Here is a 20,726-nt window from a genome sequence, read left to right on the forward strand (position 1 = left end):
TAAGCTACAAGGATATATTGTACAACACAGGGAATATAGCCAATATTTTATAGTAACTGTAAATGGAGTATAACTTTTAAAAATTGTGAATCACTATATTATACATCTATAACTTAGGTAATATTGTACATCAACTATACTTCAATAAAACAAAGAAAAATCAAGTTTTATTGAGGTATAATTTATGTCTAATAAAGTTCCCATTTTAAGTGTAAAGTTAGATGGGTTTTGACAGATTTATTCACCTATGTAAAACCATTACTCCAATCAAAATAAAAAACATTTTCATCATCCCCAAAAGTTCCCTCATGCCCCACCCCACTCCCCGGCAAACACTGACCTGCTTTCCATTACTATCGATTAGTTTTTCTTGTTATAAAATTTCGCATAAATAGAATCACAATAAATACCCTTATTGTGTGACTTCTTTCATTTAGTATAATGTTTTGAGATCCATCCATGTTGTCACATATATAAGCAGTTTCTTTTTATTGCTGAGTAGTGTTCTGTTGTATGCTTATACCATAATTTGTTTCTCCAGTGTTTCACTGCTAAGAATAAAGCTTTGATGAGCATCTGTTGTATGTTTGTTGACACTGTCATTTCTCTTTGGTAAGCACCTTGGAATGGAGTTGCTGGGTCACATGTATAAAGTTTTTAATTTTCTGATCAACTACCAGTTTGCCAAAGCATTTGTACCATTTTACACTCTCGCCAGCAACAAATGAGACCCATCCTCCCTGACATCTGATATTGTCAGTTTTCTAACTCTTTAGCAGTACTGATGTGGTAGGCCATGGAAATTTGACTTTTCCCAATGACTAATGACATTGAGCATCTTTTCATATACCTCTTGACCATTCATATATCTTCTTTTGTGAAGTGTCCAAGTGTTTTGCCTTTGTTATTGGGTTTTTATTGAGTTATGTATTCTGAATAATAGTTCTTTTTCATATATATATATAATATTTTCTCCTAGTTCATGGCTTCCTTTTCATTTTCTTATGTTTCAAAGAACAGAAATTTGTAATTTTGTTAAAGCCCAGTTTATCAGTTCTTTTGATTATGGTTTACTCATTTTTTATCATGTAAGGAATCTTTTCCTATCTGAAGATCATAAAAATGTTCTCATGTTTACTTCTAGAAGTATAATTGTTTTAGCTCTGAAGTTTGGGTCTGTGATCCATTTCCAGCTAATTTTTGTGTCTGAGGTAAAGGTTCAGATTCTTTTCTAAACTTGAAGTACAATTTACATACAGTAAAATTTATCCCTTTTTGTGTTTGGCCCGGTTTTAGCAAACACTCTATAGTTATGTAACCACAACCACAAGACACAGAACAGTTCCATCAACCCCCCACAATGCCCTTGTGCCCCTGTAGTCAGCCCTTACCCCCTTCTGTTTTCTATCCCTATAGTTTTGTCTTTTCCAGAATGTAATATCAGTGGAATCACATCTGAGATTTATCCGTGTTGCTGTGTCTGTCAGTAGTTCATTCCTTTTTATTGCTGAGTAGTGTTCCTTTGTATGGATTTAATATAATTTGTTTATCCAGTAACAGGTTGAAGGACATTTGGTTTGTTTCCACTTTGGGACAATTATGAATAAAGCTGTTACAGATATATGCCTACAAGTTTTTGTGTGACCATAGCTTTCATTTCTATTGGAAAAATACCTAAGAATGGGACTACTGGGTCATCTGATAAATGTGTGTTTTATTTTTAAAAAACTTTTTCCAAAGTGACTGTACCATTTTGCATCCCCACCAAAGAGAACAGTTGCTCTACATCCTCTCCAGTACTGGTATTGTCAGTGTTTTTTTATTGTAGACATTATTAATTAGATGTGTTATATCTCACTGTAATTATATTTGCATTTTCCTAATGAATAATAATAAGCATCATTGCACGGGCTTACTTGCTTTTTTTATATATAATTTGATTAGCAGCAGTTTTATTTTTTTAATAAATTTATTTTTGGCTGCGTTGGGTCTTTGTTGCTGCACACAGGCTTTCTCTAGTTGCAGCGGAGCTGGGGCTACTCTTCGTTGCGGTGCGCGGGCTTCTCGTGGTGGCTTCTCTTGTTGCAGAGCTCGGGCTCTAGGTGGACAGGCCTCAGTAGTTGTGGCGCACGGGCTCAGTAGTTGTGGCACAGGGGCTTAGTTGCTCTGCGGCATGTGGGATCTTCCTGGACCAGGGCTCGAACCCGTGTCGCCTGCATTGGCAGGCGGATTCTTAACCACTGCACCACCAGGGAAGTCCTTACTTGCCGTTTGAATATTTTCTTTGTTAAAGTGTTCACATCTTTTGCTCGTATGCTTAATTGGGTGGTTTTCTTATTGTTAAATATTGAGAGTTTGTTATATATCCTGATTCATGCCCTTTGTCGGATAATGTGCTTTGCACATGTTTTCTCCAGGTCTGTGGTTTGTCTTTTCATCCCCTTAACAAGAATCTTTTACTGACCAGTTTTAATTTCAATGAAGTCCAATATATCCTCTTTTTCTTTATGGATTGTGCTTTTGAAATCTTTCTTAACTCAAGGTCACAGAGATTTTCTCCTGTGTTTTCTTCCAGAAGTTTCATAGTTTAGGTTTTGCAGTTGGTCTGTGATCCATTTTTTATCCTATACTTGTATATGGGATATGGTCAGGTTCTTTCTCTTTAATATTGATATCCAGTTGTGTCAGCACCACTTGTTGAAAAAGACTGTTCCTTCTCCCTTGAATTGCCTTTGCACCTTTATCCAAAATCAGCTGATCATTTATATGTGTGGATTTATTTCTGGAACCTGTATTTTGTTCCGTTAATCTGTATGTCTGTTTTTATGCCAATACCACACGTCTTGATAACTGTAGTCTCCTAGTAAGTCTTGAAATCAAGTACATACTTGTTTCTTTTTAAAATTTTCTGAGGTTCTTGTTTCCCTTACAGATCAATTTTTCCTTTTTTTTCCTTTTCTGGTTTGTATTAAATACCTATTTTGAAGCAGGTTAAAATGCCCATTTTTCATTTCTAGTCCATTTTTCAGAATTTCACCCTGATCTCCCTAGTGTTTCATCCTCTCACGTCCCTCGCCTCAGTAGAAATTCTCCAGTGGGGGTTCTTCCTTTTTTGTGTGTGTGTTCCTGGCCACACCGCGTGGTATGCAGGATCTTAGTTCCCCAGCCGGGGGTCAAACCCATGCCCCCTGCAGTGGAATCATGGAGTCTTAACCACTGGACCGCTGGGAAACTCCCTGGCTGTTCTTTTTTAAAAAACATCACCACCACTTTCTAATCCTGTTGGGGGGAGGGGTGTACTTGACTTTTCACATAGGTGCCTTCCTTTCTGTTAAGATTACAGGATCCTTGTAGGTGGCTGTCAGGTGTATCATACTGACATCTTTTTCAGAATTCAGGTGATCATAGAATCCTATTATGGAATAGGATCAGTTGATGTGTGTGGACTTAAGGTGTTGTGTGTTTAGTCATCACATGCATGAGGGTTCCAAGGCACAAAGGCATTAACTTCCCCAGAGACACGGCTGGGGTTCACACCGTAACCTGAATTCAAATGCTGAACCTTAACCCACAGTCCTGTTTCTATTAATTATATTTCCTCAATGCCAGGGTGTATTGTGGTTTTAATTTACTAGTGTGCTCTCATCAACCCCTGCCCCGCAAAGCTGCCGTTAACAGATGATGTTTCTTAGAACAAATGGAGTCCTGGAAATGGGAAAAGTTGATTATTACGTGGTGAATACTTTTTGCCCTGTGGCGATAACCACAGTTATTCCATTATTTACTTGAAATGTATTTTATGTGAAATAGTAGGAACTTATTTCAAAAGATGTTACCTAGATTTTTTTTAAACAGAGTATTTGTGAAAAAAAGTTTTTTCATACTCACTTGATCATGTTTAATCTGTTTTTTCATAAGTTTTTTAAAGTAGAAGCAATTCCTTGGATAATCTCTGGAAACTCTGGGCATGTTCAGTTACAGTCTTCACAGACCTTTATAAGATTAATTTCACCTATTCGAGTTATTCTGATGGCTGCTTTTTCTTAGTAGTAGAGTTTTTGTGTGGCTGGGAATTTGGGATTACAGATTGGTGTTTGAGTTGTTTTCCTCTTACTTCCTCTGCCCTCTTCCCATCTTTACTCACTCTTTTCTATTGTGTTTTTTCATTGGCCATCATCTGGCCCCAGTCCACAATCCTCTTGTGGGGAGCTTGCTTGTTTCCTGGTAGGACTGCGTCCTGTCCCATTTGCCACCCCCATCCCAGGCACATAAAAAATATGACCCCAGTGCTTGGTCAGCAGCTTTCTTTCAGTTTCTGCCTCTGGCCTCTTCCAAGGATCATTCAAGTCAATTATTAGAAGGCATCACTGATGTTTGTTCCTTGAGAAATTTTTTTATATATATAATTGTTTAATATATTTTTATTTATTTATTTGTGGCTGTGTTGGGTCTTCGTTGCTGCGCGCAGGCTTTCTCTAGTTGCAGCTGGCGGGGTCTACTCTTCATTGTGGTGCGCGGGCTTCTCATTGCAGTGGCATCTCTTGTTGCAGAGCACGGGCTCTAGGTGAGCAGGCTTCAATAGTTGTGGCACGTGGGCTCAGTAGTTGTGGCTCGCAGCCTCTAGAGCGCAGTCTCAGTAGTTGTAGCGCATGGGCTTAGTTGCTCCGCGGCATGTGGGATCTTCCCGGACCAGGGCTCAAACCCGTGTCCCCGGCATTGGCAGGGGGACTCTTAACCACTGCACCACCAGGGAAGTCCCCCTTGAGAAATTTTACTTCCAGATTGTGTCAGTTAAGAGTGGGTGTAGAGTCAAGTGATAAGTAATGTTTCTTAAAGCAGAGAAGACTCCTATCACTCTAAAATACAAATTTATCAAATAGAAGAGGAGTGATTTGAGTGATATTTATAAGAAGATGCTAAAATTTTCAGTTCTGTTGCAATAATATTGCAATCAATTAGTATGCTCTTGACTGCGAAATAATTTGTCTCATGCTGGCTTAAAGAATAAGGTTTATTCATTCACATAAATGGAAGACTAGTGGTTGACTAGTCAGTCAACTCAAGAACAGTTTCTTCCATCTCTTTTTTCCTGGCACCCTTGACCTTGGTCCAGGGGTTCTCAAACTTGTGGCACATTGGAATCACTCAGGGATCTTTTTAACAATCCCCGTGCCCTGGCTGCACCTGGTAGTAATTAAATCAGAATTACTTGAGGGTGAGGTCCAGCCAGTAGTTTTCGGAATTCCCTCTGTGTTTCTGGAGTGCAGGTAAGTTTGCGAACCAGTGTTCTAAACTTTAGAACTTGGTTTGGAGATCAGTATTACCAGGGAGCTTGGTAGAAATGGAAAATCCCACACCCCACCCCAGATCAAATAGATCAACAATCTACACTTTAACGTAGTCCCTAGGAGAACTGCTTATTCTTTAACATTAGGGAAGCCCTGCTTTAGAACACTGGTTTTCAAACTTCCAGACACGCTGGAATCACTGGAGGAGTTTGAAAAATACTGAGTGAAGCATGGGCCCCACCCTAGAAATTCTGATATATAGGGGTTACCTGAAGTGTTACCTAGAATCTGGGTTTTGCTATTGCATCCTATAGTATTCAAGACGTTCATTTGTCCCCCGTTATTTCCTGTAAATTGGTCGTTAAATCTAGCAGTTTGGTCAGATTTAGGTGGTTTCTTTCTCTTTTCCCTTCCCCAGCCTCCTTAAAATTGCTTCCAGGGTAGTGGTCTGTGTTTGTCTCATGAGACCCATGATATCTGGTTATTTCTCCTTTCACGGCATTAACAGCTGCTCCTCACCATTTCTTAGATCCATTCATTCACTAGTTTAAAAAACCGTGGTAATTATTTGTTACGTTCTTTTGTTTACAAGGAATAGATACATATTTTCTCCAATTTATTGCATTTCTTGTGCTTTTTTATTTTACTGTACTTCTCACTATTAGAATTTATGTACCAAGCAATTTCTGTCTGTTTGTTCGCTGATATATCCCGGCGCCTAGAACCGTGCCTGGAACATAATAGCTGCTTAATAGCTATTTGAGAAATTAATGAACTAATCCATACTCAGGGACTTGAAAACTCGGGATTCAGAATGGAATGAAATGTTACCAAGCTTGACACTATTAAAAATACAGGGCTTCCCTGGTGGCGCAGTGGTTGGGAGTCTGCCTGCCGATGCAGGGGACACGGGTTCGTGCCCCGGTCCGGGAAGATCCCACATGCCACGGAGCGGCTGGGCCCGTGAGCCATGGCCGCTGAGCCTGTGCGTCTGGAGCCTGTGCTCTGCAACAGGAGAGGCCATGGCAGTGAGAGGCCCGCAGTACCGCAAAAAACAAAACAAAACAAAAAAAAACAGCCGTTGTGAGGCAGAACCGGGAGGAAAAAAGGTGTTTGGACAGCTTGGGGAGCGCACCTCCTTACTTTACAGAGTGAATAGTGCAGCTCTTCTGCCTGTAACTGATGAGGCTGCAAGTCCAGGTTTCAGTGCGAGCAGTGTAACCATTTAGCTCTGGGGAGCTGGAGGGGAGAATAGACCACCTGCAGCTTGGTGGCTGTGTCAGCATCTGGTCCCTATGGAGGCAGACATCCCAAAGTCACAACGTGCCTCTGGCCAATAGTTTCTTGGAATTGTTGTTATACGTTGCATGCTTCACTGTTCTTTGATTTCTTTTGTTAAGTGAAAGAGCTGCTGCTCTTGCTTAATTGCCTCCGTAGCTTTAGCCTCTGTTTTCCTGACTTTTTACTTCAAGGCTCCTCAAACCAGAGGCTACACACTTTTTGTCAGGTATTGTAGTCAGATTACTACAGGACATGCAGGTCACGCGCATCCCCATGGTTGCGTTTGATCTGGGTTAGTGGGGTAGAGCTTTAAGTGACTGAGATCATTTTCTGGAGGATGCGCTTAGCTCTGTGGTCAGGGATATAGCACCCAACGGCTGCAGCACCCAGCCAAGTCTTTCTATAGCACTGAGAGCAGAAAGGGAACGTAAGTCAGGGTGTACTCCCCTGGATTTTTAAACATATTTAATAAGTATGTCAGAGGCATGTGAACAAACCATATGGATTGGAGTTAAACCAGTAGAGAAACGAAGAATGTGTTTAGAACTGTTTCAGGAGGAAGGTTTGGAGGAGACCAGGAGCTGGGATGGGATGTAGAGCCCAGGTCCTGGAATCGCTTCTGTGGAAAGAAGGGTGCGCTGCCCGCTTCCTCTGTGCCGTGGTAATAATTTGAAGAGGGCCAGGCAGGCGGGCTGCGTTGCACAGCCCAGGGGCTCCCTTCACACTGTCTGACGTGCACAGAGCCAAGGCAAAGGTGAGTGGAAGACAGCGGTGTCACAGCAGTTACCTCTAAGGTTCAGCCCCAGCTTGTAGTCATGGCTGTGTCCCAGTTCCTGGCCCATGTTGTGTGTTCTTTAAATGCTTATGATCTGAGCTGCTGGGAGGAACTGGAAGATTTGGGAACACCCTGCATACAGGAGGAGGTAGGTGATTTAGAATGGTCACATTTGAACTTGGCACCTGACGGGGGAGTGGTAATTAAACTTTAGGGTGCAGCACATGAGTGGGGGTTTGTTAATACTCCTGCCTGGGAGGTTTGGGTGGGGCTTAGGAATTTGCAGTTGCAGTAAGTTGCCCTGGGATGCTGCTGGAACCACACTTGGCTGCTTTGTTGGGAAAGGGACACTCAGAAAGGATTCCTAGAGACAGAGGACAGAGCGGGGAAAGGCCACAGCTTGAGAATGGTTGCCAAGCCACAGGGTTGGGAGCTTTTCTGCAGCTGAGGTCAACAGGCTCACAAAAGGCCAAAGATTAGATTAAGATCATAGAATTATCAGCCCAGAGAAAGGAAATTGACAGGTTCTGATAAAAGAGTAGTGCATGGTGCACAGTGATTTATCTTGGGACTTAAACTGATAGGGAAGGAAGTGAACCGTGGTAGAGATTGGAGATTCAGGAGACTCGTAGAGCAGGGTATATCTAACTTTTTGGGCTTCGGTCTGTAGTAAGAAATACATTGTACGTTGTGACCCAGTCATAAATGTTTATATAGCTGAAAGTTCCATGACGACTTTATTATTTGCAGTCCACTCTGGTGTTCCTATTTCTTTAAAAACGTGCTAGTCCTAGCTCAGTATGTTGATTTCATGATCTGGTGGGTTTACAACCCCTGGTTTGAAAACATTGCTTCCAGAGATGGTCTGGATTAGGTGATGGGAGTCAGAAGGTGAGGGCACTGGGAAGACACACCACCTGCTTATTGATTGGTTCATGGGAGGTGCAGGGTTGGAGGTGGAGTCGTCTGGGTGTTTCATGTCATGCTCAGGAGTTGGTTGCTGAAGTGTGTGGAGGTGGTTATTATTGGTGGCAAGACCCCATAAGCTTGGAAGCTGAACTGTTAGTCAGTTCGTCTGCATGGACATCGAAGTCCCGTAAGGCAAGCTTAAGGACTCAAGGTAAAAATGAAAGCAGTTCTTGGGATGGGTTGTATGCTAGGTGCATGACGTTGGTCCTGATGGACCCTTCTGCCCAACGATTTGATAGCCTAGCAGAGTGAAACCTACTCCTCCCCATTTTATCCCCGTGAACAAGTGACTGTCTGCTGTTCCAGACGATGGTGGTTTAGGGGTGGGGAGTGATATATAAGTAATTTTTTTTCTTTATGGAGAATAAGCACGAAAAGTTGTTCAAAATTAATCTGAAAAGTATTAAAACGTTTGTATAAATAGTGCCTATTTTATAACAATTGTGAAGTGTGAGAGATTTAGTTAACGACCTTGAAGGTATATCTTCTGTTGTGGAAATACTGGGTGAAAAAACTTACTGTGCTAAATTACCATTGCAAAAAATATATATATGACAGTGCTGTTTTCAGCTGGTAAAAGTTCAGAAGAAACTTTTTTTTTTTTTTTTTTTTGTTTGTTTGTTTGTTTGTTTGTTTGCGGTACACGGGCCTCTCACCGTTGTGGCCTCTCCCGTTGCGGAGCACAGGCTCCGGACACGCAGGCTCAGCGGCCATGGCTCCCGGGCCCAGCCGCTCCACGGCATGTGGGATCTTCCCGGACCGGGGCACGAACCCGTGTCCCCTGCATCGGCAGGCGGACTCTCAACCACTGCGCCACCAGGGAAGCCCCTAGAAGAAACTTTTTAAAAATAATTTTTATGACTTTTAAAACTAAGGCGGTTCTTAGTTTGGAGGGAAAATATTTGGAAGTTAATTGTGGGATATTGAGATATATTTTCCAACCTCTTATAGTACTGTTATATCATAAAACGAGTGATTTGTGTCTGTGTTGATAAACACACATCTGGGCACGTGCTGCTTTTCCACTTATTTCAGATCACTCCTATATTGCTTTCGTATAACATTTCTCCAGAGTTGATCTGGAGTTGAGATTCTCTTCAGACCGTGCAAATTAATGCACCTTTCGAGAGCATGATCATTGTTGAAACATATTCAGGAAATAACTAGTGTCTCAGAATCTGAATTTGATAAGGACAAAAGCCAAATAAATGTATGAACTTATTATGAGGGGAAATTTTTAAAGGTGCTCAAGTAAAGAACATAATTTGCTGTAGATCAACAAAGTCTTTTGTAGCTGCTGCAAGCAAACTGCTTGCGAAACTTGATCAAAGAGCCGAATTGCTGCTTTGGAGAATGAGGATGGTAAGGACGTCTCTGAAAGCCAGAAATTACTAGAACCAGGACTGAGAACACTATGAGCAGTGGGCTTTATTTACTAAGAATAGTTATCATTTAGTGTTGACTTGTAAAGATTTCAGCACTAGTTGTCTTCTATATAATTCTACTTTTTAATGGAAACCGTAGAGAACCACTGTGTCAAGTCTGCAAATGTAGCCTCCCTGTCCCTTCTTGATTTAAGTAATTAATGATCTCCCTTAGGGGGGAGTCCAAGGATGAGAGCCCCAAGGGAGACCTAGCTTTTCTTCAGTCCTGCTTCTGATGAATAATCCCTTCTTCCGGGGACCAGTCTGATCGGGAGGCCCAGCTTGCCCCCTGAGGAGCTGCAGTTTTAAATCTGGCGTCCCAGTTACTTGTGCAGGTGATAGTTTGCTGTCAACCTGCATTGTGATTTGGGTTGAACTACATTGTCTGCTTTTGCCAGAATAATTACTTGTGCCTTCAAGTGGAATGTCCATTTAGCCTGTCAAATAATTTATGCCCTTTATAAAGGTACAAATGAGGAGCTCTTCTTGGGATATGTGCCAATAATTGTATTTTTAAGTGTGGTCCAGTTGTTATCTATAACTCCATCTTTGCACTTTATCTCACGCTGTCTTGTTTACTGTGTGTAACTTGCTTTTGGTTGTGGCTTCTGAAATTTCACCTGATCAGTCCTGAGGCTATTCTCCCCCTCCCCTCACCCCTGCAAGTAAGGCTGTTGAGACTTAGCTGGTGCCAGTACATAATAGTTTGTTACCGCCTAATCCAGTGTTTCCTACTGGTTTCCCTCCTCTTTGGGGGAACTTAGTATGTATATCACACCCTCTTTCTTTCACTATTTTTAATCCAGTTCTGCTTTTTAAAAGTTTTAAAAATCATTTTAAATTCCTTTTGTTTTTAATTCTTCAAAGGCTCTAAAGAAGTTTATTTTCTTTCTAAAATTTTTCAGTTTTGCTAACTTACAGAAGAGGGTTTTTTCCCTTGCTGCTTTCATTACATAAAATAGCTTTGCTGTATTTTGAGCTAAATGTTCCTTTATGGGCTAGCTTATATAACATGGTTCCTTTTGAGCACAATCCGTTTGAAGTGTGTGGCGTTCCTGGACTACCACTGTATCCCTATGTCACAGGCAGGCCCGTGCTTGGACACCAGCACAGACTAGAACTGTGTTTCCTAGCCATGTGTATAAATTGACACCTTCTGTAGTATCTGAGTGTGCCCTTCAGAGGTCTGAGCCCACACGTCTACAGTGTGTTGGGCACTGCGCTGGTCTTGGTAGACTAATTAGTGAAAGAGAATTTCAGATAACTTTAAGCACTAAAAAGAAATAAAACAAGGCGGCTATGAGAGAGTGACTGTGAGGGAGCTGGCGCCACCCTCGGTTGGGCGGTCTCAGAGAAGGGACGTTTGAGTGGAGGCCAGAATAACGATAAAAGGGAGTCTGTACATTCAGAGATGGGGGGTGGCCGGGACAAAGGCACAAAGGCGGGCAGGAACTTGGCAGGGATAGAAGGATGTGACTGGAGCCTGGGAGGGCCCGGGAGGAGGAGGGAGGGCAGCAGATGAGGTAGGGAAGGGGGCAGAGCAGGGCACCCGCGGGGAGAGCCCGGGATCATGGGCAGGGTTAGGAGCTGGGGGTTATTCTGATGGCGGTGAGGATTTTAAGCAGGGAAGTAACATTTAATTTTCAAAAGCTCTTGTAGGCTGCTTTGTAGAGAAGGATTTCAGTTGTTCATCATCCTGGAGACGCTCTGAACAGTGCTTAGCTGCTCATGAGGAGCGGGCAGTCCTGCCAACTTGGGGCTTTTCTCGTTGTCTCCCCGCAGCCCCTACTTATAAGCTCGCGTATTAGTTAACTTGAGTGTATGGGGACTGCCCTTGGTGTGAAAACACTGTGCCCCCCTGTGGACCGCACCTCTCCGTGGTCTGGAGGAGGACAGGCCCAACCCAAACCCCAGGAGTGTAAAACTGGTTTTACCAAACCTCTCTCCTTGGTTCTCCCTGCGCCTCCTTTGAGATGGAAGTTCCGTGAGATACGGCGAGCATGTAGAGTGTGTGCTTAATAATGATCTGAGGACGCGTGAGAGAAGGAAGGGTTTGGGGTGAAATTAGGGAGGGACCACTTCCTATTTCCTGCTGATAAAATCAGTCTGCCCTTCCTATTCGCCCCACATCCGGGGGTCAACCAGCCTCGGATGGAAAATATGGTGGGCGGGGGGCAGAAAGCTCCGAAATGCAGAACTTGAATTTATTGCACGCCGGCAGCTGTTTACGTGGCATTTACATTGTACTACTGGGTATTATAAGTGATATAGAGATTCAGAAGTATGTGGGGAAATGTGCTAGGTTGTATGCAAATGCTACGCCTTTTTGTGTGTGTGGTATAGTTGATTTACAACCTTGTGTTAGTTTCAAGTGTACAGCAAAGTGATTCAGTTATGCATATATGTTATTTTTCATATTCTTTCCCATTATGGTTTATTACAGGATATTGATTGTAGTTCTCTGTGCTATACAGTGGGACCTTGTTGTTTATCTGTTTAGCAGTATATATCTGCTGATCCCAAGCTCCTAATTTATCCCTCCCCCCACCTTCCCCCTTTGGTAACCATAAATTTGTTTTCTGTGTCTGTGAGTCTGTTTCTGTTTTGTAAATAAGTTCATTAATACTACACTGTTTTATGTAAGGGACTTGAGTATCCTCGGATTTTGGTGTCTGAGGGGAGGGATGGCTGTAATGTGGCCTGTGTTCTTGCAGTGTTTCTTCACAGGGTATCCTCAAGTCCTCCACTAGAAATTTACTGACAACAGGAGGGTGAGAACTTGGGGCTCTGATTCTTGATTTGTTAACATACAGGCTCAACTATTACTGGTGATTTTGTGAAGTCAGAGCATTTCTTTATTGTCTTCTGTGTGCCAGACATTGTGAGGCCTTCAATACTGAATGATTGAGAGAGAATTTCTACCTTGAAGAAGTTTTAAAAACCGACTTTTATCACATACTTTCAGATTATCCTCTTTAAAAACTACTTGGTAACACTTATAACAGCCATAAGTGAAGAGCCGAAAGAAACTGATCATGCTTTATTAATTTTGAGTTCAAAATTAATAGCCATATTTCAGGGACACCAGAGGAAATTAGCTTAAACCTTATTTAAGAGTTTGTTTACTTTTGACAAACTATATGATATGCCTACTGGTCAGTACTGTTTGTTAATGTCACAGACATGTGTAATTCATAATAGTGTAATTGCTTAAATTCCTGTAGTATATATGGAATTTATTTCCATTTAGAGTATTTCTTGGTAAAATAGTATAATTAAAGTTTTTTTACCCTAATATGCCAGTGCATACTCAGCTATTGCTCTCTTTTATAGGGAAATCCTCATTGACGATTCAGTTTGTTGAAGGCCAATTTGTTGATTCCTACGATCCAACCATAGAAAACAGTAAGTATTGTTTTCAAGGATTTATAAACTGAGAAGCCTGCTTTTTGCCTACAAACAGCCACTGTGTATTCCTGGAGGCTTTGATTGCAGGGGGTATTCAGTTAAACCTATAGATCTCCAACTGGGGGCCCAAAGAAGCTTCCAAAAGCTTTACCCACTTTACACTGAATGAATTTTATTCAGTGTCTGGGTCCCACCATCTAGAAATTGTTATTCATCTCCATAGGAATCCATTTTTACATTGGAACCTCATATTAGAGATGCTGCTTTAAGAAAACAAGTAGAGAGCAGAATCTTTTTTTTTTTTTCTTTTTTCCTTCTCAACAGTAGCCCTTCTTAGGGATTCCAAGCTTAAAAAGAAAGGATGAACACACTCCAGATCCTTTGTACCTTACTCTTGTAGAAGTGCTAGTCCCCCAACCCCTTCTAGTTCTAAAGACTTGAGAGGAGGCTGTGGAGAAAAGAGCTGTCGGGGATTGGAGAGAGCCCTCGCAGCATTTCCTGAGAAGTTGGCTCCAAAGCCTATTGGCATTTCAGGCCATGTGCAGAAGAAAGCACCCAAGACCAGAACCAGTCACAGCCTTTACCCTGTCTAGTTTCAGTCCATGGTTTCAGAATCTTCCTGAAGGATTCTAGGACTACGACACAAGTCTTGATTCTAGGGATCATGGAAGAGGACCTGAAACACTTCCATCCAGGGAAGCTGGTCTTGTTTTGTGCTATCTTAGAACCCTAGGTAGGCCCTGGAACCAGTCTTCTTAGTTTCTGGGCACCAGGACTTACCCAGGATTTATCACCAGGAGCACATAGATTTAAACGTGGGATTCATCAAACCCTGATTGGTATGTTAGACATGAAGCCGACTTAACAGCCAGGTTCATGGACTTTAACAGCTAGATTCACAGACTTCACCTGCCCAAAGCTTGCAAGAGAGAGACTTAAGAAGAAGCTTACAACAGGGGGGTGGACAAACTACGGCCTGCAGGTCACAAAGGCCCCACTGCCTTTTTGTACAGCCCATGAGCAAAGAATGGTTTTTACATTTTTAATATTTGAAAAGGAATAATGTTTGTGACATGTGAGTGTTCTGTGAATTTTAGATTTCGGCACCCTAGAGTTTTATCAGAACACGGCCCTGCTTGTTCCCTTACGCTATACTGTCTGTGGCTGTCTTTGCTCTACCGTAGCAGAGCTGTTGAGTAGTTGCCGCATAGGCCATATGGCCCACAAAGCCTAAAATAGTTACTGTCTGGCCCTTTTCTGGAAGAGTTTGGCAGCTTCTGGCTTAAAATATTCAGCTGTCCTTCGTGTCCTGGTGTGCTGGTGGCAGGGGAGGAAAGCTGTTGGTTGCTAAGCTAACTCTGGGAAGAGAGTTTGAAGTAAGCCCTGCCGCTCTCGGGGGGAGGAGTCCTGCCCTCATGCGGTGTTGATTCGTTAGCTGGCACATGGTGGTCTGCCGGTGTGCGGGGCAGACTCATTTTAATGCTACCTGAACAGGTTCGGTTGTCCACCACTGCGATAAGAACAGAAGAAAGCCGTGATCTTGCCCTTAATATTTGCTGTATGTAGCAGTTTTTAATTTTGTGTCCTTAAAGAGAGAAGGTTCATTTGGGAATTTTAGCCATAGAACAGTAGAAGATAGTTTTCGTGGTAAGCTCTGCCCATAAAAGTGGTTCTTATAATTGTGTATCTTTGTGCTATTTAAAATTGAGTTGGAAGGAGAGTCATGGTGTTGAATATAGATGCATTTTCTTTATATGTAAGGAATGGACCCAGTGAAAGTACAACTTTCTTACCTTGATAGTATCTCAAAAACATAATGATATGACCCTACTTTGAAGGCTGTGAGCATCAACTTGAATCATGATTTTAATGTTTACCTGTCTAACACTTACTGTTAAATAGTAAAGAATGAATTAACAGTATTTATTAAATCTTTAGACAAGAGCAGAAATTACTGTCAAGGGTATGTGAATCCCTTAAAAGTTCATGAGACATATACAGACATCACATTCCATTTACCAGGCTTCTGACCGTCTAACACAGGGCAGAAATCCTTCCTCCACCCTTTCCCCCATGATTTAGTAGAAAAACATTGTTCAGAGATAACAAGGAATGAGAAAGGGAATAGTTATCATAAACTCACTGCTAGCAACATAAGTGAATGGGTAGTTTTATGGTTTTAAAAAACACAGTACTCTGTAAATCTGGGGATTCTTTTTACACTTAACTTTATAATATAGAACAGGTTGTTTCTATCAAACGTTCAGTAGTAACACGTCCCTGTGGAGTATCACTGCAAAAGCAAAAATGCTGCGACTATGTCATCTTCTTTTAACATAGTGGTATAGGAGAATAATATCAATGAAACCATAATAATATTTTCTAGTTTGGGGAAATTTCTAGACCAAATACTGCTATGCAGATGTAGCTTTTTTATATACTGTAGTAATAATCTCACAACTCATGCAAACTAAATTGATATGATGACATTTAACTAATGGTGGTTTATAATTTAAAGGAAAAAATAGCAGGTCACAGTTTCTGCCATCTCAAGGTAGCCCTGTTGATGAATTAATAGAGCTGCTCTCAGAAAGTTGGGGAATTCTCATTAGGAGTCTTGCAGCATTATCAAGCATTGCATGGTGGGTAGACTTCTCAGTAGGATATGAATTAGGAGTTCTCAATACACTTTAGTAATACAAATCTTACTTTGTGAATATCCAGTTTTAGAAATCTCTTATTACCTTGCTTATTAGTAGGTTTAACTAGTAAGTGGCTGTTAGTCTGCTTAGGGCAGTCTCAGGGTTTTAGGTTGGAAATTGGATTAATTTCTCCAGTGATTGAAAAAGGGAGGGAGAGAGGAAAGTGATACCAGGAGAGAGCCAGCTTTGCCTTTCTACACAAGGAGGGCGTAGGAGAATCTGTTCCTGGTTTATGGAACTGACAGACGTACCTCTCATTACACTTCGCTTTTTTCTATAGTAACAAGAAGAGACAGTTTTCCTGTGGCAGATGGAAGGTCTTCGATTTCATTTCACTGCCGTGTGTAGGAGGATTTACATCCTTTTTAAAGGCAACGAAATACTAAAACGTTTATTAATATCTTATTTCTTGTATGCCTCTTCCCTCACTAGCCAGTACTCCCCCAGCCTCCTTGGCTGAATTTTCGTTGTTTTTCTGACCCGGCATCACAGGTGCCCCTCTGGCTCTCTCTGAACTTGCTTTCTTGTGATCCTCGCTCTCCAAGAACTTGCTGGGCTCACCACGGCCCCCAGCCTCTCCTCTCCCCTGAACTGGTATTTCGTGGGCTTTCCAACTGAACCTACCTAAACCCAGGCCTTGCTCCCTCCCTCTCCCCTCCCCCTGTGCTGCACCTCCAGGCTTTCCCTCTGTTGATTGATGGTAAATCCTGCGTTTGCTCAGGCCAAAAACTTTGGAGTCATCCTGATCTCCGTTCTCTCACACCTACTTCCAGTCAATCAGAAAATCCTTTTGGTTCTACCTGTGCAGTACATCCAGAATCCACCGTTTCTTCTCCGTCCCTCTAGTCCAGGCCACCGTCATCCTTTGTTCACGATAGTCTATGTAGCCACTATACTGTGGGCTCCTACTGATGTTCCGTATCCATTTTTGTCCGTTTCATTTATTCACAGCATAGCCAGAGTGATCTTTCTAAAATATAAATCAGACCAGGTTACTCCCTGCTCAAAACCCTTGGTTTTCCCATCACATTCTGAATAAAAACCTGCGGTCCTCACCGTGTCCTAATAACGTCTCCTGCCTCGTCTCCAGCCGTTCTCTCGCAGGCTCAGCTGCTTTGCCCTCTCATTTTTCCCTGCCTTTCTTACTTCTTCACTTGCAGTTTAGGCTCTGCCTGGATGCTTCTCACAGAGAAGACACCTGACTGTGTGTGTGTCTCGTGTGCCTCTCTGTCTGCTTCCTCCTCCTTTTACTGGGATGTCAGCTCACCGAGGCCAGAGACTCTGCAGTGTCTCGAGCACCTGGAATGATGCTGGTGGTGATCATGGGCACTCAAAAAATAGTTCTTGAATGAATGAATGTTTTGTTTCAATAACGCTTTCACAATAATTCCATTATCCTTCACAACCACAACTACTTAGTGCTAATTGAAGGTTACAGGTTTGTTGCTCACCAGCGTTCCTTACAGAATTTTCATCGAGTCTAAGACGCACCTCTGATCTTACCTGACTGAGATGTCGTTGGGCATCCCAAGTTCAGAGAGGTTACAACGTGGGGGGAAAAAATTCCAATAGAATTTTTTTTCTTAGAAATGATGAAAACAGTTTATATTGGGTGCTCCCTATCTTGTTGTATTCTGATTCAGCTTTCACCTAGTTTGACTATTTCATTAAAGTGATAATTTTCAGAAAGGGCACAAGAATGATATAAAGTGTGGCAATTGGCTTGAGTAGTCTGGTCTGTAATTTTCACTCCCCTGATTCTAGCAGCCCTGCCCACATCAGAAAAGTATGGTGCTACTATGAGTATCTTTGATTATTGCTTCTCTTTCAGCCATCCTTTCTCTCCCAGTGGAACTCATCGTTCAGATAAGATTGCTCTCTCCTCCTTGTTAACGGTTTTCTCTCCTGATTTTCATCTGTCTCTTTTTGCTTTCTCTTTTGTCTGTGGGACAAAGTGGGCAAAAGTGGGTCTTCTCTCAGCTGTTCAAGGGATAGATTCTGTTGCCCGGCTCCAGTCAGGAGATTTGAAGACTCATTGTGAGTCAAGATGGCTGGGACGGGGTGTACGGAAGAAATCTGTTCCATTTCATTATCAGGGTTCCAGATGGTTACTTTTTAATATCCTGTTACTTTCTTTCCTCTCCATTTGTTTGAAGTCTATCTCCTTAGAATTGTGAATTTTCCCCAAGTTATTTGAGTCTGATTTCCCCCCAGATAGGGAAAGGTTGTTGTGACAAATTGCTTGCATCTTTCAGCTAAGTGGAGATGATGGCTTCACACAGAACATGTTCTGTTGCTGTCCTCTCTCAATAAAATTGCTAATTTTCTAGGTACTGAAAGTTCTTAGCACTTCAGTTAGTATCAGCTCTTCGTACTCTGGCACCAGACTTGCTATAAATTAATGACAAGTTGTGTGCTTTTGGTTCATTCTAGAACTCAGACTTTATGTGATATATTTCACTTTTTCACAAGAGGAAAAGGCTGTCCACAGCTAGAGCATTCAGATCACTTTTACAAGATTCGAAGCGTTGCCTACTTTGTTTCTTTGGAAAAGGTTCAAGGTTTACCCAACATTGGTTTTAGGCAGTCAGTGTTGCTTAGTAAAATAATAGAAGTAGTGAACAGTCTATAAACTCAGATATTCTTTTTTGTTTTGTGGGATCTTTTTATGAGATTACTAAGGACTCTGCTTAATTGGTTGTCATTGTTTGAGCTTTCAGTGATCCCAAGTTCATGTTTTTCTAGCTAATATTTAATTCCTTTTTCACTGTAGCTTTCACAAAATTGATCACAGTAAATGGACAAGAATATCATCTTCAACTTGTAGATACAGCTGGGCAGGTAAGTGTGTCAGAATCCCATATAGTGCACCCGACAGTCCTAGCCCTGCCACTGATGCTTAAACACAACGACACTGCCAAGAAAAGCCCTCATGATTTATGTGTGTTTGGATATTAACAGGCTGTCTACTTTGTCTTTTCTAAGATATTTACAGAAGTTTTTCAAATAATGAACTTGTTTTTCTACTGTAGAATTGTTTTAAATATACTCATCATAACATTGTGATGGTTTATATTTATTAAAGGTTAGTAGTTCTCTATTTTCTAAAGGCTGATTCTGTATCAGAGAATCACATTAGCCCTTTTCCTCCCTTTGTAGTGCGTATCCTCCTACGTTAAGAAGAGAAGTTGATCTTTTCTAGGGAAAGGGCCTGGGAAAGGCATAGGGCAGAAATGAGCTGGTTGTATTGGATCTATTATATGATTACAGGATTAAAGAGTGTCGGTCTCATTTGCTAGACAGTAACTGGCAAAGGTGAGTAACCCCCAAAAGAGGTATGCACAGGTTAATGTAGCAGTGATGTGGCGACTGGATCGCCAGAGGAATCGACTGGAAGCAAAGGGTGAAAGAAATTAAGAGAACTTGAAGGGAGCCAAGAGAACCCTTGTGACAGTGGACCTTCCCCCTTCCATGTCACCCAGTCCTGCTTTTCCTAGAAACCATTTTGTTCGGCTGAATTTATTACTGTTGACTGGAGGGTGGGGCATGTAAAGAAGCTGGGATGTCCCCTTGCATCTTATAACCGACAAAGGATCAGACTAGCAGGAGGGTGAGTGTAGGGTAGACTGGTCTGCCGTGTTAAATGGAGGCTTTTTTCTGGAACCTGGGGAAACTGGCATAGACCTAGAAAGATGTGGCCTGTCTTGCAGGTTTGGAATGAACTCCCTCTGGTTTATATTTTGAAGTGAACGTAGAAGGAAAGTGTAAGCCCCCCTAGTGAAGCAAGAAAATAGCCGTATTGGGTCGTTTTAGCACTGGAGGAACCCTGGAGTTTCCATTCTGGAAGCTTCAAATAAAATAGGTCAGAAATGTGTATGTCAGAGAGCTGTAACGTAAGTCATTCACTCAACATCCCCAGTGGATGTGCTGGGCTTTCGTCTTCAGACCTCATGGTGGTTTCCTTGGAGCAGAGCCATCCTAGGCTTTTACTCTACGGGGTACCTGCCTATTGATAGAATGGGAGCCTGTTGGAACAAGGGAAATAACAGAAGTCTCCATTAGCGACTGATGACATAGAGGACGCAGCTTATCTTAGAAGTTAGTGTACGAAGAGCATCTGGGGTAGGACCTTGTTCTGGATTCTTAGTGTTGGTATTTTTTATAATAGTTCAGGCAATTGTGTAATTTATTACCTAAAACAAAACACTTCTAAGAGTGAAGGGGGGACACTGGTAACAGGCTGGGACAACAGGTATAAGCTGAGAGTGTCCTGGGTGAAGAAATATGGGAGTCTGACACTATCAAGATTTCGGTTTGGGACTTCCCTGGTGGCGCAGCGGTTAGGAATCCTCCTGCCAGTGCAGGGGACACGGGTTCGAGCCCTGTTCCGGGAAGATCCCACACACCGCAGAGCAACTAAGCCCGTGCGCCACAACTACTGAGCCTGTGCGCCACAACTACTGAGCCTGCGTGCCGCAACTACTGAAACCCACACACCTAGAGCCCATGCTTCTCAACAAAGAGAAGCCACCGCAATGAGAAGCCTGCGCACCGCAATGAAGAGTAGCCCTGCTTGCCGCAACTAGAGAAAGCCCACGTGCAGTAACGAAGACCCAACACAGCCATAAATAAATGTATGTACGTATGTATGTAACAATTTTTAAAAATCCATTAAAAAAGAGAATCCTCCTGCCAATGCAGGGGACACGGGTTCGATCCCTGGTCCAGGAAGATTCCACATGTCGCAGAGCAGCTAAGCCCGTGTGCCACAACTACTGAGCCCGCGCGCCTAGAGCCCATGCACTGCAATGAAGAATAGCCCCCACTCGCCGCAACTAGAGAAAACCCGCACGCAGCAATGAAGACCCAACGCGGCCAA

The 20,726-nt window shown here is 42.3% G+C and overlaps 1 protein-coding gene across 3 annotated transcripts in view; it reads left to right on the forward strand.

Moving 5' to 3' along the window:
- Window positions 1-20,726, forward strand: part of RHEB (Ras homolog, mTORC1 binding) — a 52,078-nt gene that overhangs the window by 14,801 nt on the left and 16,551 nt on the right. For 2 of the 3 annotated variants that reach the window (XR_016394242.1, XM_022577416.3), the window contains exons 2-3: window positions 13,071-13,142; window positions 18,621-18,688. Coding sequence is in view for 2 of the 3 variants with exons in the window: in XM_022577416.3 (XP_022433124.1) it covers window positions 13,071-13,142; window positions 18,621-18,688 (140 nt within the window). In the remaining variant the exon portion in view is untranslated. The remainder of the gene's footprint in view (window positions 1-13,070; window positions 13,143-18,620; window positions 18,689-20,726) is intronic. The other variant, XM_089917183.1, reaches the window with a different exon arrangement.

Source organism: Delphinapterus leucas, chromosome 9, assembly GCF_059928025.1.
Source record: "Delphinapterus leucas isolate spDelLeu-1000000601 "Yukka" chromosome 9, BTC_Dleu_Yukka2, whole genome shotgun sequence".
Classification (NCBI taxonomy): domain Eukaryota; kingdom Metazoa; phylum Chordata; class Mammalia; order Artiodactyla; family Monodontidae; genus Delphinapterus; species Delphinapterus leucas.